The sequence below is a fragment of the Amphiura filiformis genome, chromosome 13, assembly GCF_039555335.1.
Source record: "Amphiura filiformis chromosome 13, Afil_fr2py, whole genome shotgun sequence".
Lineage (NCBI taxonomy): Eukaryota > Metazoa > Echinodermata > Ophiuroidea > Amphilepidida > Amphiuridae > Amphiura > Amphiura filiformis.
Window position 1 is genome coordinate 55,968,744 of NC_092640.1, and position 23,754 is coordinate 55,992,497.

At 37.4% G+C, this 23,754-nt stretch overlaps 1 protein-coding gene across 1 annotated transcript in view; it reads right to left on the minus strand.

Moving 5' to 3' along the window:
- Positions 1-23,754, minus strand: part of LOC140168552 (rab GTPase-binding effector protein 1-like) — a 51,289-nt gene that overhangs the window by 13,545 nt on the left and 13,990 nt on the right. Inside the window, 16 exon segments of the mRNA XM_072191953.1 lie at positions 619-735; positions 1,817-1,983; positions 3,108-3,297; positions 3,613-3,714; positions 5,137-5,175; positions 6,132-6,230; positions 6,782-6,880; positions 7,609-7,731; positions 10,940-11,004; positions 11,007-11,066; positions 14,038-14,256; positions 15,747-15,885; positions 18,116-18,384; positions 19,334-19,426; positions 19,429-19,465; positions 21,650-21,754. Of these exon segments, the coding sequence (XP_072048054.1) occupies positions 619-735; positions 1,817-1,983; positions 3,108-3,297; positions 3,613-3,714; positions 5,137-5,175; positions 6,132-6,230; positions 6,782-6,880; positions 7,609-7,731; positions 10,940-11,004; positions 11,007-11,066; positions 14,038-14,256; positions 15,747-15,885; positions 18,116-18,384; positions 19,334-19,426; positions 19,429-19,465; positions 21,650-21,754 (1,923 nt within the window).

A 23,754-nucleotide genomic window follows, 5' to 3' on the forward strand; every position in this document is an offset into this window, starting at 1 on the left:
TCTAACTCATATTGTAATGACTGTATTCCTACCTGCAATGATTGTGATAGCCTAACAAAGTCCCTCTGCACTGCTTCACTGTTGTCTAACTCATATTGTAATGACTGTATTCCTACCTGCAATGATTGTGATAACCAAAAAGTCCCTCTGCACTGCTTCACTGTTGTCTAACTCATATTGTAATGACTGTATTCCTACATGCAATGATTGTGATAACCTAACAAAGTCCCTCTGCACTGCTTCACTGTTGTCTAACTCATATTGTAATGACTGTATTCCTACCTGCAATGATTGTGATAACCTAACAAAGTCCCTCTGCACTGCTTCACTGTTGTCTAACTCATATTGTAATGACTGTATTCCTACCTGCAATGATTGTGATAGCCTAACAAAGTCCCTCTGCACTGCTTCACTGTTGTCTAACTCATATTGTAATGACTGTATTCCTACCTGCAATGATTGTGATAACCTAACAAAATCCCTCTGCACTGCTTCACTGTTGTCTAACTCATATTGTAATGACTGTATTCCTACCTGCAATGATTGTGATAGCCTTACAAAGTCCCTCTGCACTGCTACACTGTTGTCTAACTCATATTGTAATGACTGTATTCCTACCTGCAATGATTGTGATAGCCTAACAAAGTCCCTCTGCACTGCTTCACTGTTGTCTAACTCATATTGTAATGACTGTAATTTATTCTTAGACTCTCTCTGATCTTTCTCAAGCTTGGACTGAAAACAAACAAAGAGGAATGTTACATGAAAACAGTGGCTTTTTTGACAGTATATAGGCAAACTATGATGAAATCTTATCTGTTTCGCTGTCAAGGCATTATTAAAGGAGGAAATAGGAAAAGTGATCCCGCCAGGGAATTGAACCCAGGATCTCTGGTTTACGAGACCAGCGCCTTAACCACTTGGCCACAGGGGCTTCATGATTAGATGCAATGGGATGACTAAAGTAAGCAATAGGGATTTACTACAGAGACCCTTTGTAAAGTTACGTTCAGTAAAACGATGTTTGTGATTTACTAATGGTTACAGCATGGTCTGAGGCCTTAGAGTATTATTGTAGTCACACAAAATTTTGTCAGGCCTTCTATAATTTATGTAACTACCATAATTATGTAATTTATTATACATGCATGTGGTGACTGAAACAATATTATTACATGAATTGCCACTTTACTTCGCGCAATTGTTGTCATTCGGTAGGACAACATTACGTACATCATGCCAGAAAGCAGCAATCATGCATGTGAAACCATGGTGCAGTACAAATAACACCGTCTGCTGGCATTATTTTATTCCACAAATACCTTAATTCTAAAAATGTTCAATTTTGGAGTTGTGTCATAGCGCGGTCTCACAGGAGTCGATGGAGAAAAAAAAACAGACCTTCCTTTTCCTTTTCATGCCATAGCATGTAAGCACCACAAGTAAGTTTAAAACTGGCATGTCATGATCGCAAAATTGCAGGGACAAATCACAAATCCAATTCTAGCTTACCTTTCCATCCAATTTAAAGTAGAATGTCCAAATAAATTGCATTCTTGCCCAGGACTCGTGAATAAAAAAGCACTTATACATGTAGATCCAATTTCTTAGTATATTGTGATAATATGTAATCTCAGTATGGGCACCATGCACCATATTTCAAGAGTTTTTTCATTGAAAATTCACTTCTCTAACAAACGCCACCCCCCCATTTTTGAAAATGCAAAACCCCCATGGTATTAAATAGAGCAAACATATGATATATAGAAGGTATCTGCTCTTTATGTACATGTATGGTAAGGACCCTGCAACGTACCTTGATTCTTTTAAGATCCTCTATTTCATTTTGTAGAATGCCTATAGTTTCTTGCTTCTTGGTCTCTGTAGATTTCTGCAAACTCTCCAGCTCCTCGATACGGGATCCAAACTCCTCACGTACGTTCTTCTCATGTTCATATTCATCTTTGTAACTCCTTAACATAACTGCTAAGAAATAAAATATATGCACAAAGTCTCATTAATATTCATAAATATACAAAAGAGGTCACTTATTCTCATGCTCATACTTATCTTTGTAACTTCTTAATAACCATATATGCGACATGACCTAATCCACTCAGGCCAAAGAGATCTAAAAGCTCTATTTTAATTGGTTACTTAAACTTAATACAATTATATTGAAATGAACATGAGTACTGAATAGTAAATTACAATTAAACCATTCCTATCTAATACATGCTTCAAGTGATTCACCAATGTGAATTCGCAATGTAACCAATCACAGGCACTGTAAGAAAGGCAGTTATATACACAGCAATGTAACCAATCACAGGCACTGTAAGAAAGGCAGTTACATACACAGCAATGTAACCAATCACAGGCACTGTAAGAAAGGCAGTTACATACACAGCAATGTAACCAATCACAGGCACTGTAAGAAAGGCAGTTACATACACAGCAATGTAACCAATCACAGGCACTGTAAGAAAGGCAGTTATATACACAGCAATGTAACCAATCACAGGCACTGTAAGAAAGGCAGTTACATACACAGCAATGTAACCAATCACAGGCACTGTAAGAAAGGCAGTTACATACACAGCAATGTAACCAATCACAGGCACTGTCAGAAAGGCAGTTACATACACAGCAATGTAACCAATCACAGGCACTGTCAGAAAGGCAGTTACATACACAGCAATGTAACCAATCACAGGCACTGTAAGAAAGGCAGTTACATACACAGCAATGTAACCAATCACAGGCACTATAAGAAATGCAGTAGTGCCCATACACAGAGAAGATATCTTGCACTTCCCATAATGCATTTCTCCCATTTCAATTTCCTGTACTGATTTCCGTGCTGATTTGCTATCAAGTGCAACACGGGTTGATAGTGACAAAATGTATCTCAATGAACAGAGCACATCCAGGTCTTGCAAAATATGTTAATTTTTTGACTATTGACCCATGGTTTGCCAGTCTATTCTCAACATGAAAACAAAGAGAATGGTAGTAATGGCAGTGTCATTTGATGAAATGAGGTGATGTATTATGTTGCAAAGGATTCTGGGAAAGGTAAGGTAATTTCTCTATCCCATACATACTTAGTTCTTCTTTAGACTCATCCAGCTCTGTCTGGTATGTTTCTTCTAGGGTGTTCTTAGTATGTTGTTCTGCTTGGAGTTGATCTTTTAGGAATCCAATCTCATTGCGAAGACTCTCCTCTATGTGTTCTGAATTGACCTTGACTGTGATGATATCTTCACGATATTTAATGCACAGTCTTTGTAAGTCCTGAAGAGAATAAAAGATTACGTCAAATGTTTACATAAAATTACTATTTTAACTTGAAATTTCCGAAAATGATGATTTTGACACAAGATACATTGTATTTGTAATGATTGTGTGTAAATTCCCATTCATCCCTTTAATAAGTGGCCCTCCCCCGCACAAGTGAATGAATTAAGAGCCCATGGTGCTCATTAAATGTTGTATTTCTCCTTCCAAGTAAAGTACAGTGCGCCAATGTCATATCACATACTGAGATGATATACATGTGTAGATATTCAGATATGCCAATGTCTTTGATGAGCCTGAGTATATACTTACATCTACTCCATTTGGCAGTTGGAAATCTTCACCCCTTACAATGGACGTATGTAGAGTTCTTTTGCCACTCAAACTCTCATTTTCTTTCTGAAGTCTTTGCACCTGATGTTACACAAATGTACACAAATCAGAGAATTAAATTTTGTATATATCTTGTTATTTTTTACATGAAGGTCAGTAAACATTAATATGAAATCCTATCAATACCAGAAGAGGAGGGTGCCCTCAATTGTTTTCAAACACAGGGGGTATAGATTGAGTCACCCATTCAGGTAACCCCATTTCATGGATTTCAACTGGAATTGAGCATTAGATGAAATAATTTGCTGCAACCCAAGAGGACAGCACAATAAATAAGTGTTAATAATAATTCATAATAAACCAATTTCCTAAGATAATTTTTTGTGTGCAAAATTTAGCACTTTTCAAACATTTTTGGTGAAAATTTCTCAAAGTTGGTCAAAATTCAAGAAAATCTAGGTCCTAGATATTCATATCAAGTTGTTAAAAATTAATATATTTTTTTGTTTTCCTGAAGAATTTCCCCGAAAATAATTGGGTCAAAAAACAAATTGAGCATTTTTGCCCAAAAAGCTGGGCTCGTAAAGCCTTTGGCATTCTAAATATGTATACTTTTTATACTTAAGACCATCAATTTAACAGTTATGAGGCCCAAAAGTTTCCATAATTCCAGGGTTAAGACCAACCTAAAAGCATCTGGGTTTTTCACCTGGCTGGGCCAGACCGAGTACAGAGGTTGTGCATATGGCGTATCATACCGTAAATATGGCTGATTACTCAAATGCAATCAAAAAAGCATGATTGCAATCTACCATGACAGTCTCACACACATAATAAATGCACTATGATGAAATAAAGTCTGTACAAAAAGTAACCTAGCTGTTATAAATATGCCTATAGCTTCAGAACTGATAATTGTTTCCACAATATTTCTAAATAGAGAGAAGGATGATTTATTTAGGCGCATTTTCATACCCGATTTTGTCAAATGTCGTTCAATATTAACAACACAGTAGTGCTTTTAAAGAAAAATACCCGAATTTAAATGTTGCATTTTACAGCATTCAATGGTTATTACGCAAGCATTGTGGCACGTACAACCCTCCACTTATCTTTGCGCTGACTTCAAATCAATACAAATAGCTGCAACTTTTAAATTCAGGTATTTGTCTTTACAAATACTGCTGTGTTGTTAATATTGAAGGAAAATGGACAAATAGGGTATCAAAATGCGCGTAAATAAATCATACTTCTTTCTATGTTAAAATATTGTGAACATGATTAATTCTGACGCTATAGGCGTATTTATAACAGCTGTGTTACTTTTTGTGCAGTCATTAGGTTGATGACAACATTTGATTGAATGGACTGCACTGCGCCATAATTACGGTGAAGGACATCGGTTCAAATCCTTTGAACCAATGAATAATTTCACGCACAACCTCTATATTTCAAGAAGAATGCAAGTTTAGAGAAATGAAGTTAGAAATTTGAGGAACTTACTTCTTGATAAACTGCGTCTCTGGAATTTAACAGCATTGTCTGCAAGATACACAACCAAAGACGCATGTTATACATTGTCATTGATTTAATCGTGTGGAGTACAAAATGTATGTGAAATGAATTTTAGCCCTGTGGTTGCTGTGGAGTTCCCTTCAGGTTTTAAGATCCGTTTTGACTAGACAGGCAAAATGTGCATCTGAAAAGTCCTATTACCTTTAGCTATCTACACCATGGCTCATTATTTGAATCAGCTTGCCCACCAGCATATCAACTAAAGTCACAAAAAATAGGCCTATTCAACAACTGATTGAACTCAAAATCTCAAATATAATACACCCTGGGCTTATGAATAGTAAAAAGTGCCTTCATGATTGAATTTCTAATTTTTGATGATTCATTGATAGTTAATTATATTGTCCTAAGAATGAGACTCATTTGGTTAAGTCTACATATCAAATGGCCCTGCACTTGCCAGATTATACATTTCTCCATGCAAGACATTCTTACAGAAGTACGCTTGAAGTTAGAATGCACACAATATACATTAATTGGGGTCCTGCAGAGCATATAAAGCAAAATTTTAAAATAGGCCAACATAATTTTAAATCTCAAGATTAAATACAAGTAAAAACCATACAATACCTGTTATAATATTTTCCTGTAAACTTTTGATGAGAGTTTATTTTAAGCTTACATTGCAGATTAACTATGTTGACACGCACTTGTCTCCGATTGGCCGCTGAGGCGATCTGCTGTTGCCAAGTGGAAATTTATGAATAAACTTTGTGTCCTTGGCGTAGTTATCTCCGACTTAAGGTAGTACGCTCTCGTCAAAGGTTTACAGCAAAATAATATAAGCCAGTATTGATAAGAGCAAAATTTAAACAATATAAAATTAATGTTATACATCTGTACTAAGATCTAAAAGCAATATTTTGATTGGTTACCCAGATGATTATATCATGTAATCAACCAATCATGGGTATTGTACTTACCAATTGGTCATGCATTTCATTCTGTGCACGCAAGTAATTTTGACGTAAATCTGTTAGAAACTTCTCAGATTCTAGATTTTTACTACTTGCTGCCATAATCTGAAAGAAAAAAGTATGAGTGATTAAAGACTAACCACTAGGCATGTCTGATTTTATGTTGTCCATTCCATTATATGTGAGCGATTGCACTTTGTTGTTAAGGTGAGTTGGAGGACTCAAATATTGAGATAAATAAAGCTGACACACAAGAGGAATGTCATTGGTTCTATAAAGGAGATCCCAAGGCTTAATGTAAGGGGTGTCATTTCTGCCCCATGTGCATGATTTTTCTCAGGTGGGAAACACCTAAAACTTTTGTGTTGATATATTATTGGCCTAAACTCAAGAACCGTAAGACCTATGGAAATATGAATGCAATTATAACTCTCCTTTACTTTAGACTTTGCTTACTGGTTGATTGATAGATTGATTGATTGACTACCTGATCCATTGATTGATCAATTGATTGAATGACAACAACTTTCAAACTCTCCTTTAATTCACTTCCTACTCTTTGCACATTGGCTACATGAGTCAAGGCCTGGTTGATTGATTTATTTATTGATTGACTGATTGATCAATCAATCTATTGATTGATTAATAAAACTTACCTGACTTTGTGCATCTTCAGCAGCATTCTTCAAACTCTCCTCTAATTCACTTCTTAGTCTTTGCTCATTAGCTACTTGAGTTTTGGCTTGCTCCAATTCCTGTAATTACCATGGCAACAGAAGAATACATGACAATTTCAAGGTTTCTTAAATCTAAAATGCTTCTACACTCAAAAAAAAAAGAACGACTTTTAGATGTGATAGGTACACAAACTCATGTTTCACAACTTGAGGTCAAAATTTGAGCTTTGCTTGTTTAATGGGGTTATTAAGCTTTGTCATTGGGGATGAGATTATGACTCATATGACTCATATTAATCTCATCCCCAATGACAAAGTTCAATGACCCCATTAGACATATTTTGACCTCAAGTTGTGGAACATCGGTTTTGTATTACATAATTTTATAGTCATAACCTCATGAATATACGCTATGTGATCCAATCATATAAACACAATAACACAAATTAATGTAGGTCATTAACCCTAACACCCAGAGGAGGGTTTTTGCTATCGGATGGGAGAGAAATGACTTCACTTAATGAATTTATATAACACACTCATACCATCAAAAGAAGATGTTCAAGGAGCAATACAAAAGCACTTTAAGAAAAAAAAAGTAAAAACTTTAAGATTGACCAATCAGAGGCAATGTTAGATCAGCAAGTATGTAGTGCTCAGGGGATTGAATTGGATGCTTTGGGTAACAGCTGTTTGCAGGGTTGCCAAAATATTTCAGCCCGGATCACGGTTCAAATATGGTCGTGAAAATTTACAATTCTGAAATGTTTGAATTTTTAAACAAAATTTGAATATTGTTCACTCACCTGTTTAAAACCTTGAACCAAATCTTTACACTCCTGCTCATTACTCTGAACAGTCTGTAGTTGTAACTCATAATTACTGCACATATCACATGGCCTGCCTAGCTTCTCTCTAGCATTCTTAACCTAAACAAGGAAATAATGAGAGAATATCAAAACCAACCAACTAGCAATTCTAGAAGAAGAACTTCTGGAAACACTGATCTCAGCACCTCCAACACCATTACCCACTGAGTGATGTGAGAAAGTAAAAATTCAGAGATTAATGGTCTTTGATCCGATCGATAGCCTCATCCCCCATTTTTCTCTATTAAAATTGAAATTTTGGTATCAAAAGAAAGCTCATATTTTCTTCATTATCCTAGGGAAATTTAATGCCCGAGATATTTGTCGTTTAAATGGTGTGAACAAAAATCAATACTAGGCTTCTTTTTTTATCCATTTTAATGGATTTTTCATGCTGATTCCAAATATGGTCATGCAAATTTACAATTTTGAAATTTGTGAATCTACCACTTTTGATTGGTTATAAAGGTCTATATCATGTATAGTCAATCAGATATATGGCATTAATACACACCTATGACGTCGCGCTATTGTTTTACCGCTCCATTATTTTCCACGAATGGAGCGATGATTACAATAACACGCCATTCGTAAATGCCTTTCTCTTTTTTCTGAAAAGCAAATACTTTTCAGGGAAAAAGTACTGGCATTTATTGAATGTAGTGACTCAATAACAATTGCACTTTCGAAAAAAGCATGTATTTGCGTAAAGTGCAGTATTGTTATCATCACTTCATTCATGCAAAACAGTGATTCGAAAAACAACAAAACTATGATTTTCATTAATACAATAAATTAGGGAAGCGGATAGCAACATTTGCACATTATTGTTATGGGACATGAGAGCACATCAGACATATCGAATTACATGCTGAATACGAGGATTGTCCTTCTGATATAAAAAAAAAATAATAATTTTGATTTTGTGAAATTGTGATATAATACAAATTTTATGGCAAATTATTAAAATGTCATATTTTTTGATTTAACAGCCCTCGAAGTAAACTTTATAAATCTAATAAATGATATGTAATGAAACTGTAGGCCTATGTAGGCCTAGCTGGGATGAAAAGCCAATTGAAAATTTTGACCTTTCATATTGAACATAAACATTTTGTCCAAAAGACCTACATTTTTAGTGTTTTGAGGAAAAAAATCTGTAATAATGAAGGTCAAAATTTTCATATGATGGACAGCTGTTCATCCCAACTTCATAATCTTTAGGTGCATATCGTTAGATTTATACAATTTACTTTTTTACAATTTACAATTTTTAATAATTTGCCATAAAATGTGTAATGTATATATCGCGAATTTAATACAAATCAGAATTATTTGATATCAGAAGGACATTCCTCGTGTTCAAAATCCAATTCGATGTGTCTGATTTGCTCTCAGGTCCCTCAAATATATTATATAGGCCTACACGTGAAAAACATCGCTATCCGAGCCCTTAAACATAAATTTACAATGCAATCTGTGAAAAGTAAGGCAAGATCAAAACGGGCAGGTTAAAAGTTGTATATACTTATTATGCAAGATGTGTTTTTACCCTCACTTTGGTGGAAAATGCTTATTTAGGCTTAACTTAGTAAGCCCGTAACTTTAAATTATTTGGACCTTTCTTTCTACGCTTAGTGTTTTTTATATCATTTTTTTTGTTCTTTATATTTTTATACGTTTTCAGTGGCTTGGGACCAACGTTTAATTTGTTACATTTTGGGCAACATTGCTACATAATACACATTATGTATCATGTATTTAGGCCTATGTATCTGTTTATTTTTAAATCGTTTGCTTTGGGCATGTTTAATAATGATAAAAGCCACAGTAGGTCTATTTTCGGTATAATTTTTATTTCACTTTAGTACATCTGATGTTTGAATATTTACTTACATCGATCAGTAGGCCTATCCGATAATTAAATATTATAATGTTAGGGACGCTCCAGTTGATTTCGGGAGGGGGACTGGAAGTTGAGCTTTTATTTCGCGTAGGAAGGGCGAAGTTTGTTTGTTGTTTTTTTTGCACCAAGTTCAGGGACATAATAGGCCTAGGTAAAATGGGTTGCAATAAGGCCAACCAAATAAAACAAAGTTTACACATTTAAAATTTTCGTACCTTACTTCGGCTTAAAGTAGAATCATACCTGATTTAGGTCCTTGCTGCGAATCAACGATATATATCCTCGGAATGATTCCATCACAAATTATAATTACTAGTATCCAAGATAAATAAATAGTGTCCATAATTGCAAGGTTGTCCAAAATCGAACACTCGATTCATAGAGAAGAATATCATTGCTCATGATAGCGGCAGGTCTACCTTTCTTGAGGTACAAAACTGCAATGATCTGCATTTAACTATTTCATATTAACCTATGACCAGTTTGCCAATTTTCTTTATTATGCAAAATACAGACCTAAACGCAACTACTTCAATCATGTCAATAGTTAACACATTAGAAGTGGGCATAAAGAACTATTGATTGTACTTCTAATCACTTTAATGATTTTACGAATCTACGTTTATTCAATTTGGGTAACAAACATTTTAGATCTTTATAATTCAAGAACGTGGTTACGGATGATTTAAACTAAACACCTGGATCGTGATATGATGGGTAATTCTATAGAAATTTTACATAAAGCTGAGTCCGTATGGTATTTTTCACCTGCAACTTAATGCGATCATTCTATTAGTGTATTTGATAGTGTATTCAGTGTGAGCAATTGATCAATTTGTAAAGAGCATCAAATTTCAATAACACTCCATTCGAAAATAATGGTTAATAGCGACGTCATAAGGTCTTAATATTAGAGCGTGAGTGGCTAAGAATGGCCTAGGGCCTCCGCCCACGGCCATTCTTAGCCACTCACGCTCTAATCCTTGGCCATTATCCTATACAGAATAGTCAGTGGGACTGAAGGGTGCTAAGCTTAAAATTATAAAGAGATCTATAAGCTAAATTTTGATTGGTTACTCAGATGATTATATCATTTAATTAACCAATCATAGTCACTGTAAGAAAGCGCAGTCACGGTCTGTAATTATAGACGACTCAAATCAACCTATTTCACCTTATCTCTGATTGGCTCGATATATGATATAGCCCTCTTTGTAACCAATCAAGGCAGTTCTTAGAGCCAGACGCATCTGTTCTTGTAGTGTACTCCATTCAACCCACTTTACCCCATCTCTGATTGGCTTAATACATGATATGGCCCACTTTGTAGCCAATCAAAATTGTTCTTACAGGCAGACTCACCTGATCTTGTAGTCTACTCCACTCAACCTCACTAACAATTCTCTTGCCAGTTAATGAGGGAAACTCTCTGATTTCATCCTGGCACTGGCTAAAACTGACTTGATTTCAGCTGTCTCAGGTGTGTCACCTGCAACAGAAAACATTACATTGTACAACAAATTTATTTCATTAAATAACAATATTGTGGTAAATGTTTGGGAAATATTTTTAGAGTCTTGTAGGAATTGTATAATTTTGTAGGTTTTTCTTTATTTATTGAAAATTTCAAGTTATGCCAGTTTTAAAGTTTTAGCTTTCAAATTTAACATGAATCTGTCTTGCAGACACTGTATTGGTCTATTTCAGTTGAAATCCATTTCATTTCATTTCATTTTATTTGCCAGATAAAAAACATTAAACATACAGTAAAACACATATGGTACAATGATTGCACAATATTAAAAGTAGGGATGACCAATGAACCATCAACTTGATTAGAACACTCCCATAGACATGCAGGGAGCACAACTGTGCACTGCTTGCACAGACATTTCTAAATTGAGCTCATTCTTTTATTTTTCATAATTTTTCTGTACAAAATTGGAGATGTTAATGCCAATTATGTTTTGTAACTATCCTGCAAATTACAGCAACATAACTTATTTGGTTTTTCTGTAAGTGTGAGTCAAAATTGGTCCATCGCCACAGTGCGCTTAATTGCCAGTGGCCAAGTGCAGCACTGCTCAGAATGGCACAAAATATTCAGATGAATAAGATCAGGTGAACACCTTGACCTACTGAGCTGTAATTTGGCAGAGTTGTCGTTATTACCTCTATCATACCCTCTGAAAAAAGGTTAAAAAAATGGACAAGTAGATCTCGAGTTAAAAATTAAATCACCAGCTTCCCTTTGGAATTTCCATACACCTTTCGAATCATGTTAAATAGACACCTTTCTGAACATAAATGTGAAGTTTCGTGAACATTTGTTGTATTTTTCACCTGATCTCAACCCTAAACATTTTCTTATATTTATACCATCTGCACTGACTTGCTGCTATACACGCACAGGAGCTGTACTTTTAAAATACGCGCCTAATCAATAATGAGTCTTTCACTCCATAATGTTAAAGTACTGTGCTCCCTGTAGCATATGGAGTGACCAGGTCCTAGAGTCAAAGAGTGTGATGGTTTTGTAGCAGATGACAGTATTCATTCAAGCCTATCAAGGTCAGTTATTAGCCACTTGCTGAATGGCTGGGCATTATCAGCTATCAAAGAGATACCTTATGCTGCTGCCAATCACAATAGAGGTTAAACATTTTGTTAAAACCCCAGAACTGATATCAGGACAAAGCTGTGCATGTTGGTACTTGATTGTTTGGATTCCTATGTTGAAAATCCCTTGTAGTACATTTGTATTTTTCTTATGTGTAGTGTATATTGTTGTGAAAAAAAAGTTCACCTGGACTTTTGATTTTGTGCCACTTTGGACATTATGGATGATTTTTGGCAAATGTTTTATAAAAGAATGATTTCAGTGCCTCGGTTTGAAGAAATACTTAATGCTATTGACTAGTAAAGTGCCATTTCATAAGAAACCCTTTGATACTTTCACAATATGCTTGTTTCATGTTTGCATATATATTAAAATAAAGAAATATAAAAGGTAAATATATGCTTATACCAATTTTGCTCACATTGCTATTTTTAGACTTTGTCAATTTATTTCGTTCCAATGACCGGTCAGAATGGGAAACTTTGAAAATTCATAATTCGAAAAGTTTTTGACCGATTTTGACCATTTAACCACCAAAATACTTCTGTTGATGAGTTCTTTCCAGAAAACAATCTTTTGTAGCAATAGGGGCAACATGAAATTATGATGGTCATCCCTATTAAAAGCATTTAACATTTTCAATTGACCAGCAATTAACATGAGGTGTTTTTTTAGGAGTTATTAAAAGGCAAGACTCTAGTCCATGATGAGGAATCCAAGACTCCCTCGGTGTGAAAAACAGGAGAACAAGACATAGAGCCTCTGGCAGGGATAGCCAAGAGTAACAAAAGTCACTTTCTAAGTGGCTAAACCTAAAAACTCTGCAAAAACAAGACAGCAAAACAGAGATCACACCGAAGGAGACAGGATTTCTCCCCATGAACCAGAGTTGGGTAAATAGATAAACTAAAACATATTACGAGCCCCAATCACGTCATTTAAAACATATTACATAAGAAACTACATATTACATAAGAAACAAAAGATTCCCAGATCCACACACACCCCCATGGAAGACATGACCTGTATCGCCCCCATAGAAAGTGTGAATGGGATAATCTTTATGGGCGACTTCATTACACACCCTGTGTAGGAGATTAAGGCCATGCCTTCCATAGGGTATATGGATTTCAAATGGAATAGCCCATTGTGTGTGTTTATCAAGGCATTCACAGCAGGTATCTACCACTAGGAAGTAAAGATGGGTTGGTGCCAAGATAGCAGTTTACCTCCCTCTTGAAGCTCTGCATATCCTGGTTAGGCAATGTTAAGGAAGGGCATTCAATTGTGGCTGACAAACATAAGATCTGGGAACCTTCAAAGACAGCTCATTTTATCTGACTGAATGCAGAAGGCATGCATGGTGAGGTAAAGGGGGAAAGTTGCACCATAATGAAACATATTTTGTTAGCAACTGATGGGGAAGAAGTACCAGAAGCAGAGGTGCAGATAAACTTGAGAAAGACAGGTGACCGCTAGTAAAGAAGTGAAGCTCAGACAGACTATCACTATCAGCCATGAGCTGTTGTGGCAAGTGGTGATGAACTCAACGACATGTAATTGTGAGTCTGTGCTGGTTCAAATCGGAATGGTTCTGATTTTTTCTCTCCTTTATTATAAAGTGTCAGTTAAGTTTACCGGAACTTCACTTCTTCCTCGGTGTGTGTAACATTATTGCATGGTGACAGGCACACTTCAAGTTGCGCATGAACAGAGGATCAGGAATGCAACTTCTGATGTGAAAGAACCTGAGCCCCCATATCATGACATCATGTGAACTGTACTGTCTGCAAAACTATTACCTGCTATCTTGGACATGATTGATTAATAGAATTCTTACTTGATATAGCTTTTTCCTGTGCCTCAGTCAAACTAAATCCTGATGTGATAGAACCTGAGTCCCCTTCCATCCCCTGAACTGCACTGTCTGCAAAACTATGAGCTGCTATCTCGGACACGCTTCTGTGTAAAGAGGCATTGGGGGTGCTCTCAGCCCCGGCAGGAGATGGTCCTGTGCTTTCAAATTGTAGGAGGTCGTCTGGGTCAACATTTGGAATACCTGAATATCAGGGACAAAAACTGTCTCAGCACCTCTTTTTCAATGCACATACAAGGGTAGTATGTCTGTATCGCTTGTGTAAAAGCACTGACACCACTACTATGATACCCATAGGATCTAGTCTTTCTAACAGTGCTCTTGATTGATTAATTACATATATATATATATATACTGAAGTAGATAAGGCTGACTTGCCAGTAAACAAAAGTGCTCGATCCGTAAGGAGACCGTAAGTATAAACAAAAAGTAATGCAAAATTAAATTTTTATGCAACTGGCAGTTTCATCCATGATGGAATCATCAGGCATACTGATCTTAAAACTACATTACAAGCACACACATATATAAATACAATCGTTATACACTTGACATAAACTGCTTGAACTTAAGCTACAATAGTCCATCATAAAACGAGTTAGTTGGAGTTGTGAAATATATATATAATCATCTGAGTAACCTATCAAAATAGACCTGTTATATTAGCAGCATACTAGATCATTGTGAAATGCCCAGTGACTTTTACTTAAAACATATATTATGTCTCCAATCTCTAAAATACAAAACAATTATGCGGTTCATAATTATGGTGGCCCCACACACAAAGGTGTGTAAATAAGAAAGGTGATATACAAATAATATGTAATATGCAAATATGCAAATAAGTTCATTTATTAACATTCATAAATATGCAAATAACATGACACAAAACTATACAGGCCACTATATACTATCACAATACCAAGTTTGAAGTTGATTGGTTATTGCATTTAAGCTGCAGAGTGGATTAATGAAAAAGTAGGCAAAATATGCAAATGAGCTCATTAATATTCATAATTATACAAATAGCATGACCCAAAACTATACAACACATCAGGCCACCATATACATGTACTATCACATACCAAGTTTGAAGTTGATTATTGCTTCCATCCATTTGGATGATAACATAAGCCCCATATATCTGTGGGGCCAAAAATAAAAATACCTTGTATTTTACCAGCTGCATGAGGTGAAAATAAATCTTGGTTGAAGACTCACTAGACCCTATTTTACCCTATCTCTGGTTGGCTCAATATATGATATAGCCCTGTTTGAAACCAATCAGAATGCTTCTTGTAACTTACCAGCTGCATGAGGTGATATCTTGGTTGTAGACCCACTAGACCCTATGATACCCTATCTCTGGTTGGCTCAATATATGATATAGCCCTGTTTGAAACCAATCAGAATGCTTCTTGTAACTTACCAGCTGCATGAGGTGATATCTTGGTTGTAGACCCACTAGACCCTATGATACCCTATCTCTGATTGGCTCAATATGTGATATAGCCCAGTTTGAAGCCAATCAGAATGCTTCTTGTAACTTACCAGCTGCATGAGGTGATATCTTGGTTGTAGACCCGCTAGACCCTATGATACCCTATCTCTGATTGGCTCAATATGTGATATAGCCCAGTTTGAAGCCAATCAGAATGCTTCTTGTAACTTACCAGCAGCATGAGGTGATATCTTGGTTGTAGACCCGCTAGACCCTGATGTGACTGGTGACTCTGTTGTGAATGTGTAAGATTTTGAGGCTGGTTTGCCCGGGACGGATGGGATATCTTGCGGTTCAGAAGTTTTTCTCTCCTGTTAAGACAGATTGAAAAGAAAAATGGTTTTAGCCTGTATCCATAGCAACTTGTTGAGTCTTGTTATCATCTATACTTTAAAAGTACACAATGGACTATTCCATTTAAAGTCCATATTTTTGGAAATATCTTTCACATGTACTTCAAATGGAATTAGCACATTAGCCAACTACTTTTGAAACAGACCCCTTGTCTTGTCTTGTCTTGGTACTGTCCAACACCCACTGTGAGGCGAGTCAACCGGTCAGGATACTGTGTGTATGCGTATCTTTCTTGGAATGCCTTGGTTACTGGTAAAGATGGTGTTGTACGGCTGCTTTGAAGGCTTTCTTGTCTTTGATGGTTGATATCGACTGTGGCAGAGCGTTCCAGTCGATTAGTGTTTGTGGCACAAATGAATACTTATAACAATTTTTGTTACAAGATATAGGGATATAGTTATTTGATGCAGATGTATTACGTGAGTTCCTTTCGACCAGGCGCAGGAGTGTTAACACTGGAATGGCGAGTTGATCTGTGATTGATTGCTGGAATATTGTCAGTCTGTCTGTCTTTCTTCTCTGTTGAAGAGGTTCCCAGAATCTCAGAGGGCGTATGAAATTTGAATGAACCTGCCGAGCTCTTCTTTCCTCTTGCTCGGTACTGTAGAAGCCTTCCCCCTAAATGCTGCCCGCTCCCTTACTCTTTTCTCCCATTCCTACTTTTCCTTACCTGATGAGCTCTTCTTTCCGCTTGCTCCTTTGAAGCCTTCTCCCTTAACTCTGTCAGCTCCCTTACTCTCTTCTTCCATTCCTCCCTTTCCTTACCTGTTGAGCCCTTCTTTCCTCTTGCTCCTTCGAAGCCTTCTCCCTCAATTCTGTCAGCTCCTTTACTCTTTTCTCCCATTCCTCCCTTTCCTTACCTGTTGAGCTCTTCTTTCCGCTTGCTCCTTCGAAGCCTTCTCCCTCAATTCTGTCAGCTCCATTACTCTCTTCTTCCATTCCTCCCTTTCCTTACCTGTTGAGCCCTTCTTTCCTCTTGCTCCTTCGAAGCCTTCTCCCTCAATTCTGTCAGCTCCTTTACTCTCTTCTCCCATTCCTCCCTTTTCTTACCTGTTGAGCCCTTCTTTCCTCTTGCTCCTTCGAAGCCTTCTCCCTTAGCTCTGTCAGCTCCTTTACTCTTTTTTCCCATTCCTCCCTTTCCTTAGCTGTTGAGCTCTTCTTTCCTCTTGCTCCTTCGAAGCCTTCTCCCTCAATTCTGTCAGCTCCTTTACTCTCTTCTCCCATTCCTCCCTTTTCTTACCTGTTGAGCCCTTCTTTCCTCTTGCTCCTTCGAAGCCTTCTCCCTTAACTCTGTCAGCTCCTTTACTCTTTTCTCCCATTCCTCCCTTTCCTTACCTGTTGAGCTCTTCTTTCCGCTTGCTCCTTCGAAGCCTTCTCCCTCAATTCTGTCAGCTCCTTTACTCTCTTCTCCCATTCCTCCCTTTCCTTACCTGTTGAGCTCTTCTTTCCTCTTGCTCCTTTGAAGCCTTCTCCCTCAATTCTGTCAGCTCCTTTACTCTCTTCTTCCATTCCTCCCTTTCCTTACCTGTTGAGCTCTTCTTTCCTCTTGCTCCTTCGAAGCCTTCTCCCTCAATTCTGTCAGCTCCTTTCCTCTCTTGTCCCATTTTCCCCTTCCATTACCTGTTGAGCTCTTCTTTCCGCTTGCTCCTTCGAAGCCTTCTCCCTCAATTGTCAGCTCCTTTACTCTCTTCTCCCATTCCTCCCTTTCCTTATCTGTTGAGCCCTTCTTTCCTCTTGCTCCTTTGAAGCCTTCTCCCTCAATTCTGTCAGCTCCCTTACTCTGTTCTCCCATTTTTTCCTTTCATTACCTGTTGAGCTCTTCTTTCCTCTTGCTCCTTGGAAGCCTTCTACCTCAATTCTGTCAGCTCCCTTACTCTCTTCTTCCATTCCTCCCTTTCCTTACCTGTTGAGCCCTTCTTTCCTCTTGCTCCTTCGAAGCCTTCTCCCTTAACTCTGTCAGCTCCATTACTCTCTTCTTCCATTCCTCCCTTTCCTTACCTGTTGAGCCCTTCTTTCCTCTTGATCCTTTGAAGCCTTCTCCCTCAATTCTGTCAGCTCCCTTACTCTGTTCTCCCATTTTTTCCTTTCATTACCTGTTGAGCTCTTCTTTCCTCTTGCTCCTTGGAAGCCTTCTACCTCAATTCTGTCAGCTCCTTACTCTCTTCTTCCATTCCTCCCTTTCCTTACCTGTTGAGCCCTTCTTTCCTCTTGCTCCTTTGAAGCCTTCTCCCTCAATTCTGTCAGCTCCCTTACTCTCTTCTCCTGTTCCTCCCTTTCCTGATCTTTCCTTTGTAACTCCAGAACCTGTCGTTGTTGTTCCTCTGTCAGGACACTCTCCATACGTCTCATGTCACTCATTTGAAGACGTTGTGATTCTAAGAATTGATCATTGGCCATGTGCCATGTGTTCTTCAGTTGCTGGTGCTCCTGTTTTTCCAGTTCTAGTAATCTGCAAACTTCAATTTGAATTAAACATCAACATTAGGGTTGTAGCTACCATGTAAAAAATATACAATTTTTACATCTTCCCTTTCCAAAAATCGATCAGGCTAAAACAGGACGACCAATAACAAAAATGTATCTTACAATCTGTGCAAATATGGTAGCATGCAATCCAAATACCGCATCCAGCGCGCTCGCAGTTTGTTCAACGCACTATACGGCGCACGCGGAGGTTACTAATATTTACTTTCGAACAATTACGCATTTTGCGGTCATTTGTGAGTTATTAATGACCTCGATTTGTGTTCGCGTTTTTACAAATAATAAAATATGATTGGTTCACACGCATCGTGTATATTAATGAGGTTATGAATATATATCGGCTTGCCGTTGGTCACCCTAGCGTTTCTGGTGCGACTGTGCAGTGAACCAAAATCATCATCAGAGCGGCAAAGAGGCAGGAAAGTATGAAAACAGCATCAGATGATGTCAGGGTTGCTAAACCTGCAATTTGGTAGCCCAATTGGGAGACTGACTGCATTCTATGTTCATAATGACTTAATAATGATTCTAATCAACTGTGCCCTCAGAGAAGATATCTTACACATCCCATAATGCATTTCTTCCATTTCAATCTTCTGTACTGATATCTAGTGTAACATGGGTCAATAGTGACCTCAATGAACAGAGCACATCTAGATCTTGCATAATGTGTTTATTTCATGACTATAGACCTATGTTTAACCTACCCCTAACCTGGGTTAACCTACCCCTAACTTGGGTTAACCCTAGTCATACATTGTATATACCTACGATCTTTGAGTTCTGTGTGCATCTTATCAGTTTCTTCCTCCATTACTGTCTTCTGTTTACCCAGGACTGCAACATACATCTCCAGATGAACCTACCCCTAACCTGGGTTAGTCTACCCCTAATCTGGGTTACCTAGCCATATATACCTACCATCTTTGAGTTCTGTGTGCATCTTATCAGTTTCTTCCTCCATTACTGTCTTCTGTTTACCCAGCACTGCAACATACATCTCCAGATCATTGATGATTTCTCTACTTCAAGGATGTGGTTAAGCTCTTCCACCTGCCAGAGACACAATATTGAAATTTTTATACTTTGTAGCTGGCTTTTCTTTAAATCTCCAGATGAACCTACCCATAACCAGTATTAACCCTATAAGGACGTGGTTTAGTCCTCATACTTGCCTCCAAAATTATACTGTTTCTTAATGTGCAAACACGGATGTGTAATCACCATGAATAAGCCAACATACTTGTACACCATGTATTTAAAAAAAAAAGAAAGAAAAGAAACAAAAATGGAAAATGCATTTTAAATATACAGGGAAAGAAGAATTACGCATCGCACACTAGCACAATTAAACATGAATTTACAAATGGAAACATTACATGCATAGGCAGATATACCAGAGTAAAAAACTCCCGACATACCTGCTCAGGGGATCGAACCCCAGACCTCTCGCTTGTCGGGCGAGCTCTACCACTGAGCTACACAGACTGTCCCTGATAAACAGGACTCAAGTCTGGTACTTATGGATATGAGCAGTCATGCGGGTAAACAGTACAAACAGCACATTACATACCAGTGTACGAGATCAATTAATGATGCTTACCCGCCGGCCTAATATAATCGTGCAAACAAGGGAAGAGGCCTACGCATCATACACTGGAACATGGAAACATTCAAACATTACCAACTAAAATTTAGATCAAATTAATGATGCTTAATCGTATTCTTAATATATCAATATACAGGGAAAGAAGAATTACGCATCGCACACACTAGCACAATTAAACATGAATTTACAAATGGAAACATTACATGCATAGGCAGATATACCAGAGTAAAAACTCCGGACATACCTGCCTGTGCGGGACTCGAACCCCAGACCTCTCGCTTGTCGGGCGAGCGCTCTTACCACTGAGCTACACAGACTGTCCCTGATAAACAGGACTCAAGTCTGGTACTTATGGATATGAGCAGTCATGCGGGTAAACAGTACAAACAGCACATTACATACCAGTGTACGAGATCAATTAATGATGCTTACCATGGCCTAATATAATCATGCAAACAAGGGAAGAGGCCTCGCATCATACACTGGAACATGGAAACATTCAAACATTACCAACTAGCGCCGCGAGATCAAATTAATGATGTTATGTGTATTCTTAATATATCAATATACAGGGAAAGAAGAATTACGCATGCACACTAGCACAATTAAACATGAATTTACAAATGGAAACATTACATGCATAGGCAGATATACCAGAGTAAAAACTCGGACATACCTGCCTGTCAATGCGGGACTCGAACCCCAGACCTCTCGCTTGTCGGGCGAGCGCTCTTACCACTGAGCTACACAGACTGTCCCTGATAAACAGGACTCAAGTCTGGTACTTATGGATATGAGCAGTCATGCGGGGTAAACAGTACAAACAGCACATTACATACCAGTGTACGAGATCAATTAATGATGCTTATCCCTATCGATGTATTAATTTGATCTCGGTGGTCGCCGTATCATTCAAAAAAAAAATGTATGATGCGTAAGCCTCTTCCCTTGTTTGTATGATTATGTTAGGCTGGCGGGTAAGCATCATTAATTGATCTCGTACACTGGTATGTAATGTGCTGTTTGTACTGTTTACCCGCATGACTGCTCATATCCATAAGTACCAGACTTGAGTCCTGTTTATCAGGGACAGTCTGTGTAGCTCAGTGGTAAGAGTGCTCGCCCGACAAGCGAGAGGTCTGGGGTTCGAGTCCCCGCACAGGCAGGTATGTCCGGAGTTCTTTACTCTGGTATATCTGCCTATGCATGTAATGTTTCCATTTGTAAATTCATGTTTAATTGTGCTAGTGTGCGATGCGTAATTCTTCTTTCCCTGTATATTGATATATTAAGAATACGATTAAGCATCATTAATTTGATCTCGTATGCTAGTTGGTAATGTTTGAATGTTTCCATGTTCCAGTGTATGATGCGAGGCCTCTTCCCTTGTTTGCATTTTAAATAGTTATTTAAACAAAAAATATGTTATTGTCATGACAAATTGTGCACCATCTGTTTTACGGTCATTGCGTGAAATTGTCCGGGTTTGTATAGGGCCTCTTATTTTTCCTCAGGAGTGTGACTTCGGGAGTTCATGCTCCCTCGGCAAATTACATTGGCCCAAAACAAACCCTCTCAATTTCACACAATGACCTCAAAAGAGATATATTGTCTTATCCATATCTCACCTTTTCATCCATATCAGTTTGTCCTATAACGCCTTCAGGAGGTGTAGACGGACTTTGTGCCGTATCTACTGTTGTGATACCACCCAAAGCATCCAGCTGAGCAGACTGTAATATGAAATACAACAGATCTGTTGATTGATTAATTAATTACAATAATCATCTGAGTCACCAATCAAATAGAGAGATGTAACTTGTTTTAAGCATCTTTCTGAGCACAGTGTACAGACTGTAATATAAAATACAACAGACCCCCTCATTGGTTAATTACAATAATCATCTGAGCATAAAATGCAGAATACAGTGTCCTTGATTAGGTAGTTACTGCAAAAGTTGACATTTTCTCTCTCAAAATTTTCATATTATGTCAGTTTGCTTGAGCTCCAAAACAACAACAAAAAAACATCATTTAAATCACAATTCCTCTGGCTTGCATCGTTTATTTCTGATCCTCACATATGGTCGAATCCAACGAAAAGTGTACACGGCATGTTCAGGGCCATAACTTCAAAGTATTAATCAATTGGCATTCGTTTTTGTATTGTGTTTATTCGCCTTGATCATACGCTTCGCGCCATATATAATAAGACCCCCTTCTGTGAAAAACTTAGACACAGAGACCCCAAAACATGCTATTTTTACCCATTTTTTCAAAATATTTCTTAAAGTATTTTTAAAAACATCTAAATCAGTTATGAAAAGAAGTTATTGGATTGAATCTAAATTGATTTCCTGAAAGGTGTGTATTCAAAGATTGCCTGTTCAATGTTTCACATATTTGTACATAATTATTAATTTTTTGTGATAATTTTTTGAGTGGCCTCCTATTTCTTCACCCTCGCATACAACGACTCACTGCCCAAGACATCTCTTGCTCAGATAGGAATCACTAATAAATGCGCAATTGATACAAGCTTTGATATGTCCAATACTGAAATGCATTGCATTCGGACATCTTTATTATTGTGTTTAGCTGCCAGAAATTCTAAATGGCACAAAGGTAGGTTTGGTAAAAATATGCATTACCTCCGAATACATGTTAAAAGCTGTGTCATTTCCACAAAGTGAGAGAATAGTAAACAATAGTTAAGCAATAGGTGCAGGGTAATGCACTCTTTATTTCTACCAAGTTTCAATAGCCTGCGTTTAAATATTTCTGAGATGTCAACAATAAATGCAAGTATTCGTAGGTAAATTTCGGTAACCGAATGTTACCTCTGAATACAATTTGACATCATGACAGTATTGTGAAACACCGCCATTCATGCCAATGCCCATATTGGTACATAACGAAGGCCTGTATGTTTGCTATCAAATCATATGTCAATGAAAGTTGTGAATTCACATACATGCCCACCATGCAAAACTGAATACGGCTTAATTGTTGAAAAATATGTACTGAAATAGACGACGGTCTGCTCATTTGAATGAAAAATCAGATTCAAAGAAGATTAGAAGGGGATAAATACTTGGATTTGTCAACTGTCATGTGTGCTTCATTTTAAATGTTTACCGACCTTCTGGTTTCTGAGTAATTTGTGTCCAAATTGATTTATTCAAGGTAACTTTTGACGTTTTCGCTAAGGTTACCTACGAATACCATGGAAAAAACGACTGTTCTCATTGTCTCATGATCTAGACAACACAGTGATGGACCCTGGTATAAAGCTAATTGTAGTTGCCCTCAAACGAAAGGCCACAAGACGTAACTGACTCCAAGATGGACTTCACAAGTCTGCAATAACGGTTTTAAGCGATTTGTGTGCAATTAAGCAAATTAAAGTCACTTTAGTGCCTTTGTTTCTTACTTCAATCCTCTTTCAACCGCTGTGAACCGACATTATTAATACATGATAGGGTCTAAAGTATCAATAAACGCACATAAAGAAAATAATACATTCAAAGTGCTTTATAAAAATGAAGTTTTGATAGCGATATCCACCAAAAGTCCAATTCTTACCTACAAATACTGAAATGTTACTTACGAATACAGCATAATACATGACATGTGTAATGAAGTGTCCCTACCAATGGAAATTAATTGTCAAAAACTTTAAGCGGTACCCCAGGACACTATTATTACCCATATACGGATTCATTCAACAATT